This window comes from Tachysurus vachellii, chromosome 19 (assembly GCF_030014155.1).
Source record: "Tachysurus vachellii isolate PV-2020 chromosome 19, HZAU_Pvac_v1, whole genome shotgun sequence".
NCBI lineage: Eukaryota > Metazoa > Chordata > Actinopteri > Siluriformes > Bagridae > Tachysurus > Tachysurus vachellii.
The window spans coordinates 20,972,658-20,980,466 of record NC_083478.1 but is presented as its reverse complement, the minus strand read 5'-3'; the positions used below and the strand labels follow the sequence as shown (position 1 = coordinate 20,980,466).

The window sequence follows — 7,809 nt, the reverse complement described above, 5'->3', positions numbered from 1 at the left end:
TATGAATAAAACAGTTGTTCTGCAGAAATCCAGCGCATTAAAAAAAAATCAGACAAAACTGTGTTTAAAGAAACACTTAGTGACCAAAAACAAGATAATCCTATAAAAAAAAAGTAAAAAGTAAAAGGGAAAATATAATTCTAAAAATAAAAGGAATAAAATAAAATAAATTAAAATATATTGATGTAAAAAATAATAAGTGTAGTAAGTGATTGAGGTCAAGTTCAGACCATGCGTTAATATTATTTTTATTGCGTTAATATTATTTTGAAAGCTCAGGTTACAGCCACATGTCTGGATAAAGCTCAAGTATAACAGACGAGCTTAAAGACTAAACTTATTTATTAACTCATAAAAAGAATAAAATGTTTCTTACCCAGAACAAAAGACACGAGATGAACACAACTCTGAGACATCTTTTGTTTCTGTATTTGTCTTTGAATTTCTCCCGGTGTTTGTTAGATAGAGCTGAAGTTGCACCTCATGGACATGAAATGGCTTCTTGTTTCCACTTTGGCTTTTGAGAGTAAACGTCACAGCTATACGAGAGAGCGGTGTGAACAGGATGCCTGCATGCACACACACACACACTCCGACATGACTGTGTGCTAACCGCTCACAGGAAGTCAAAGTCAGAAAACAGTGAGATGTTGGGGACGATGATGATGATGATGATGCAGACTAAATTTTAGGGTCTCTCATGCTACAGGAAAAATGTGTGTATGAATGCTGCTGCTGCTGCTGACGATGATGATGATAAAAGCATGTTGATTAAAAGCCTAGCCCTGCCCCATCCTTAACAAAAAGGTCTGTCAGTTTGTAACATACATTAAAAAAAAACCCATAGCTTCGTACAGGATGTTGTGATGAATGTATATTCTACACTGAGTTCTGATTGGTCAGAAGGTGAAGCTGCAAATCACAGGTTTATATCAATGCACATCTTGTTGCTATAGTAACTGCAGTGACTTTCCCAGAGGATGCTCTTATTTATATGAAAAAATAAAAGGTTAAAATTTTTGTGGTGCAACAGAAAGAAAATAAGTTTAGAATGTGATGTTATAAGAAAAGATTAGATTTGTTTTGTTAGTAAAAGTTCCCTGTAGTTTGTACTTATTCGTGCAGGCTGATTATTTTCCAACACCGAAGGGTTTATTCAACACGTAAAAAAAAAAGTTCATATTAAAAAAAAAGCAAAAAAAGAACAACAACTTTATTATCTGTACATCAAACTCATTTTACATCCATAAAGACATTCAGTTGAACACAAAAGTTTAAGTTTAATTGTTATTCTATTTCAAATCTCGGTTAACAGAACAGTCAGAGAGATGAGATGACGTCTGTAATCAGCTGGTGGTCGGACGCCGGCGCAGGACGCGGTCACCTGATGGTTCGATACATCATGAAGTCGACGGTGGTGCATCGTGGGAATTTTCCGATGGAGCTCTCCTCCACAGGTGTGTACACTTTGATCTGGCGCATGTGTGTGTCGCGGCCGTTCTGGTGGTTTGCCAGCACGGCGATCTGGATCATAAAAGTCCTGATGGGGTTGTTTACCAGGTCCAGGAGGGGGATGTGGATCCAACCGCTCGGTTCCACCATCTCCAACTGCTGCTCAAATACACACACACACACACACTATAATCCTCTAATCCTTCATCACAGTGAATAAATGAAAAACTGTCTTAGCTCTCGTTGGGTTACTGGAGTGGGCGGAGTCTCCTATGTTTTGATATAGAATATAAATTTCCTGTAGCAAAAGCTTCAGTTCAGCAAACAACATGACGAGCCACAAATACCCCAGTCGATCTCACCACTTTAGTAGAGTTACATACTATACGACAAACCTCAACTGCTACAGGTTTACCCCAGAGCTCCATACAGAATATAACAGGATATAAAAAGGCAGGTTTTGGGTGTGGACTCGTACCCGGATCTCCAGCAGGTTGTGGAAGTTGTTCCCGACCCGGACCGAGATCTTGCTGGGAGTGTAGCTCTCATCAGATTTATAATCGGCGTAAATGCAGAGCATCTTCACCGTAGTCTTCCTCCTGCAGCAGAGAGAAACGATCAGCGGCGATGAGACTCCTGATAGCTCCTTGAGTTTGTTTGATTTATGGTTTCAAACGGTACGTATTTCAACAACGATGAAGTTCCTTTCATTTTTAAGTGCTAAATGTTTTGTAAATGTTACATTAATGGGACAGTTATTAGTACTTAAATAAGACAGTGCTGTGAGTATGTTTTATGTACATGTTATACATGATATTTGTCTCTTAAAGGTGCCCTTCCACACAAAAGCGTTTTTACTTGTATTTTTTGATATGTGTTAGGTCCATATGTGTTTGTGTTGTGACGTGAATGTGAAAACGAACTGCTACCTCCCCGGTCAGTTCTAGCCACTTAAAAGAAATAAGGGGAGAAATCAGGTCAGTTGGAAAAGCTGCTCAGTGTGACGTCAGAGTGACTGAGCTCATTACTATTCATGAGCTCTCTCACTTGAGACCGCGCCCCCAGAATTCGTGTAGCTCAGTGAGTTTCCTATACAGCAAGGATGGCTGAACGTCAACGGGCTTGTGAAGAAGCCATTCTGCCGCAATTCAAGGTGATTGTAAACAAATTTCCTCTAGCCTAGGCTACTTATTGCGCCGGGTGAATGAATAGTCATGCTCTCATATCCTAGCGGTTAGCCAATCGGAGCCAGACAGCATAGCTCATTTGAATATTCATGAGAACTGGCGCAAATCGAGCTGAGTCTTCCTGCAGGCTTTCTATACCACACTAGAATGGCTTGAAACAAGGTAACCAAGGCATTTTTCCACAAAAAAGTTACAGAGTCCATGGTAAACTTCAGACATTACCACAAAAGTAATGAAATACGTGTGGCAGGGCATCTTTAAGGAGAGAACTCCTAAAAGGAGTGGATCTCCACAGAGCCCAGGCTCATCGCTACCTGAACTGGATGTTGACGAGATGAGGCTGTGAGCCGTCTGACTGCCAGTACGTCTCCAGGTTATCGTCCCTCAGCTGGTCGACTCCGAACCCTGCTCGAAGACGCAAAAATCGAAAAAAATCTTTAAAAAAATATTACAGTGCAAAACTTGACACATCCTGACTTGATGATCCTATACAATGTGTACATATTGTTTATGAAGGGGATTAAAGTGAGCACACCGGGTTTACAGGAGGACAGCGACCACACGGCCTGAGATCCGATCTCTCGCACCGTCCCCGTGCGCTCCAGCTGCTTAGGGTCGGCTCCGGGTGGGGTTTTAGTAGCAGCTGCCATCTCTACTGGGATCAGAACCACTGTGGATGTAGAAATTGTGTTATTCTTTCCCTTTTCTCATAGGAAACAAAATCCCTGATTGCTTTTTCAAACTGTTCTGGACTTTCATAGATAAAGTTAAAGCCGTGTCATTACCTGTGTGATTAGGACATGAAGTGTGATGTGCATCAGGAGGTCTGAAGGCATTAGTGCTGGAAAAAAGAAGCTATTTTAAAGCTTAATATCTACTGAACATCACATCCATCATTGTTCTTCATCATGTTCCAGCTGTAAATGTCCTGAATTTGTACTATACAACATTTAAAATGTATATTTCAGGGTTTTCTCAATTAAACCAAATGATCTAATAAAAGTTACAGAAAATTACAGATATATAGATTTAATAAAATAACAGTTAGCTACATTGCTAAGCTAACTGTCCAAAACACCACTGACTAGCGTTACATTCACACACAGTAAGGCAACTGGAACAGAATCTTAAAAATGTGTGAAATAAAACACAATATTACTTGTTCTTCGATTTAATTTGACGCCCTGAACACAATCTTACAAGTTATATTTAGCCGCAAATTCGAATTAGCTTTCTTTCCCGGCTTGCGCGCACGCTGATGACGTCAGAGCGAGATTAGTCGTTTAGCGACAGACACTGCGCATGCGCTTTATTTACAAGCTTATTTCCAGGCGAGTGACTTATTTATTTGTTTGTTTGTTTGTTTGTTTGTTTGTTTATTTCTACAATATAGAAACGTTCATTTTAATTCAATTTAACGCAGCATTAAAAAAAGAGATACAAATAGTTCATTAAAACAAAAACAAAAAATAAAGTATATCGAATATTTTGAATTATAATCAAATTAATAACAGAGTATTGATTGTTTTTGCCAACAGTGCATCAGCTAGAGAAAGACTAGACTCTAAAAAACAAACTGATTCACTGGGTAACATCTGGGAATCGTTTTATTAAACATTTCTCTAACCTTATTAGTAATGTTTTATACAAACCGATTCTAGAAACTAACAGCATTAACAACAGGAACAGTTTCTACACACGTTTGTGTTGTTAGAAGCCTTTACAGTGAATAAAGGAGCCTTAAAAAGTAATTTACCTAATTATGGCATTAATTATCACAGAAATCTGTCCTTTAATAACGTCATAGCGTTTAAAAAACTGAAAATAAATAAATAAATAAATAATAAAGAAAGCAATGAACCTTAAAATGGTTATTAATCCAAATGCTGGATCATTTAAATGGATTTTTTTTTTTTTTTTTTTTTTTTTTTTTTTTTTTTAAATATAAAAAAAAATTCTTGGTCAGGAATTTCAATGTATTTTTATTTATTTATTTATTTATTTATTTTTTATAAAAAAGTAAAACTTTTAAATCGCCATTCTGTTCATAAAAACATTTAACTTTTATTGCCTTTTAAATTTGGACGTATTATTAGTTTAATAACATAAGGCGTGTTGTCTAGTTGGCGCATGCGCAGTAAAGACTCGTCCAGAATCGGGTAGATAGATCCGAGATGAAATCACTGGAGTTTTATCTCATGTTGCACAAGTATCTCGTGGAGGGACAGTTCATGGCAAGCTGCAGCAGAAGAGTGAGAAGTGATATCCGCCGTGCTTGTGATAAATTCATCATTAAAGGTAGCTAGGCTAATGTTTATGTTTGTGTGCTTCACCTCTGTCTATTGTGTCTTGTATAACACAAAGATTAAACTAGTGATGCTGGAGAACATTTATCAAATTTCAAGTAAATGACTGAGAGGAAACGTTCTGAAAGGGTCAAACATTCAATTGAACTTCACTGAATCGTTTTGTGTTCGAATCCGAATCGTATCGGATCAGTAGTGAATCGAATCGTTATTTGTTTAATGGTGCAATAGGTAAGATGGGGGTGGGGGGGGGAGATATTCCCAACTTGTTGTTCACGACATCAACCATTAAAAAGCCAAATAAAACCAGTTAAAGCACTAAAAAGCCAAATAAACCCCCCTCTTCTTAGCAATTTAGGGCAGTTTTTCCCTTGAGAGTTGCTTCCATTGATTGTTGAAAGTATTGAGGTTAATAATGACATAATTCTGACCAGCGAATCAGATTGTAGCTTTTTTTTTTTTAAAGCATCTCTTCTGTTATTTTAACATAATTTGTACTAGTAAGAAATTAAAACTGTCCGTAGTGTGTGATTGCGTGAGTGAATGAGAGTGTGTGTGCCCTGTGATGGGTTGGCACTCCGTCAAGGGTGTATCCTGCTTTGATGCCCGATGATGCCTGAGATAGGCACAGGCTCCCCGTGACCCGAGGTAGTTCGGATAAGCGGTAGAAAGTGAGTGAAGAAATTAAAAATACAAACTATTGCACCTTTAACTCATATCACCTGAGAAGAGAGCACACCTTGATTCAACACTACACCAGACTACAATTTACAGTTAAATGCCTTGATGTAAACGTAAATATCTTATTCCTTTTTCTGACAGACGGCCGGATGTATTACGTCGGCCCTAACAAGACGTACATGCGCTTGGTGGTCATGAGTGAGGATGAAAAAAAGTTTGCCCTAAATGAGTGTCACAATAACAGTAAGACCGGGAACCATCATGGCGTAAGAGGCACCAGAAACAGGGTTATAGCTGGCTACTTCTGGCCGACACTTATAAAGGATGTAACAGAGTGGGTATGTTCACAAATACATTAAAATAACGACATCGTATTTCAAATATAACGCTATCTGTGTATGGGATGTGTTGTCTCAACATCCTTTCAGTGACCCATAATACCTCATGAAGGTTCAGGTAGCATCGCTAATCCCACATAGTGACTTCAACTAAAGCTCATAACTCGGAATTCTAGACCTCGGAGTCGACTCGGAATTCTTACATTGACATCGTATCATCAGACATATTCTTTTCTTGTACGTTAGCTTGCTAGATTGTTGAGAAGAGAAGATGAACAAATAAAACGTGTGAAAAATAATTTATAATAATTCCTCTTATTTCAGGTGAAGTCTTGCGAGCGCTGTCAGAGTAACATCAGTAAGACGGGGACACCGGCGCTGCATTCTGTGAAGGTATTAGTGGCAACTAGTTTTGTTGTTTTGGAGAATATTGCATTAAAAGAGATCAAAATCTGAGCCTGACATATAATAAAGATTTGTTTTGCTATGTAAAACTTGTTTCTGTGTATCTGCAGAAAGCCTTTCCGGTGAAGGTTTTAGTCACCCAAGCTCCTGCTGCTGAAGTAGTCTGTCATTCAGAAGATCTCTGTCCAGAAGAGGAAGACCTACAGCAAAGTAGCAGGATTCCTATAATTACAACGATAGAGGGAGCAGTGTCTTCGGAGGAAATAAAGCCTTATTTCAGGGGTAGAGCTTCACTCATTAGTCTATAACAGTGCCACATTATTTATCTATTTATTTATTTATTTTTAATATGAATTTTGTGATCTAATGTATTGCAGTGTTGGTGGGAAACATACCAACACTTCTGGACCCTCCGCTGGCTCAGCAGTTGCTGGGTAAAAGTAACGTAAGTAACTTATGATGGGTCTCTGGTTCCAGAATCTTCAGCGTTTGTTTATGAGATGAACCCCGACAGTGTTGTTTTTTCATGTGTACAGAATGAACAAAGCACACAGACCTCACACTCACCTCACGCTCGTGTCACGACAACAGAAAAGGTGAGCGATGCTTATTTGCATGTTTAATTACACATGTATTACATACTACCTTTTCCTCGACAACTACCTAATCCTTATCTATTTCTGTTCAAGGAAACAGACATCAGTTACATATATAAAAGATATTTGCTCCAAGAACTAGAAGTAAGGAAAGCAGATCTCCAATACACAAAGCTGAAAATCAGAAAACTGGAGCTGGAAATAAAGAAAATGGAGAAAGAAGTAAATCGACAGAAAAATCTTTACATTAAAATGTGCCTTTTTTTTTGCTTTGGTTTTAACTTGACATTTGATTTTTTTCTTTTCACAGGCTGCACAAGATCACTAAAAACAATAAACACGTATTACAAAATAACCCTGAGTGAATGAATTTACCTAAAATAGTGTAATATTTCAGAGGTGGGAGTAAGTCACAAGTACATGTGCAAGTCACAAGTAAATCTCAAGTCATGAATGTCAAGTCAAAGTCAAGTCAAGTCTTTTTTTAATGTTTGTCAAGCAAGTCTCAAGTCTCACATTTGCGACTATGGTCTGACTCGAGTCAAGTCGAGTCCCCCATCTCTGAATCGTTTAACTCAAGTCCGAATCAAGTCTCAAGTCATGAATGTCAAGTCAAAGTCAAGTCGCGTCTTTTTTTAATATTTGTCAAGCAAGTCTCGAGTCTCAAATTTGCGACTATGGTCTGACTCGAGTCAAGTCGAGTCCCCCATCTCTGAATCGTTTAACTCAAGTCCGAGTCAAGTCTCAAGTCATGAATGTCAAGTCAAAGTCAAGTCGCGTCTTTTTTTAATATTTGTCAAGCAAGTCTCGAGTCTCAAATTGGCGACTTAAGTCTGACTCGAGT

General features: G+C 38.2%; 3 protein-coding genes across 4 annotated transcripts in view; 1 reads left to right on the top strand and 2 right to left on the bottom strand.

The window, feature by feature from the left end:
• The window catches only part of LOC132861996 (uncharacterized), an 8,715-nt gene extending 8,107 nt beyond the window's left edge, over window positions 1–608 (bottom strand). Inside the window, exon 1 of the mRNA XM_060893794.1 lies at window positions 377–608. Within this exon, the coding sequence (XP_060749777.1) occupies window positions 377–416 (40 nt within the window). The 5' untranslated portion in view covers window positions 417–608. The remainder of the gene's footprint in view (window positions 1–376) is intronic.
• A 574-nt stretch (window positions 609–1,182) lies between these two features.
• On the bottom strand, window positions 1,183–3,928 carry anapc10 (anaphase promoting complex subunit 10). Of its 2 annotated transcripts, none has more exons than XM_060894051.1 (6): window positions 3,840–3,928; window positions 3,425–3,480; window positions 3,175–3,309; window positions 2,954–3,044; window positions 1,931–2,051; window positions 1,183–1,611 (listed from the first exon to the last, which is right to left on the bottom strand). In XM_060894051.1, the coding sequence occupies exons 3-6, from the start codon at window positions 3,287–3,289 to the stop codon at window positions 1,381–1,383; spliced, it is 558 nt and encodes a 185-aa protein (XP_060750034.1). In that variant the 5' UTR covers window positions 3,290–3,309; window positions 3,425–3,480; window positions 3,840–3,928; the 3' UTR covers window positions 1,183–1,380. The 2 variants fall into 2 exon arrangements, with proteins under 2 accessions (XP_060750034.1, XP_060750033.1); XM_060894050.1 differs by having other exon boundaries at window positions 3,799–3,920.
• Window positions 3,929–4,740: 812 nt separating this feature from the next.
• Window positions 4,741–7,321, top strand: LOC132862245 (uncharacterized). The gene is made up of 8 exons (XM_060894180.1): window positions 4,741–4,937; window positions 5,768–5,964; window positions 6,289–6,357; window positions 6,480–6,651; window positions 6,747–6,814; window positions 6,906–6,965; window positions 7,059–7,187; window positions 7,276–7,321. The coding sequence occupies exons 1-8, from the start codon at window positions 4,814–4,816 to the stop codon at window positions 7,291–7,293; spliced, it is 837 nt and encodes a 278-aa protein (XP_060750163.1). The 5' UTR covers window positions 4,741–4,813; the 3' UTR covers window positions 7,294–7,321.
• Window positions 7,322–7,809: the final 488 nt, after the last annotated feature.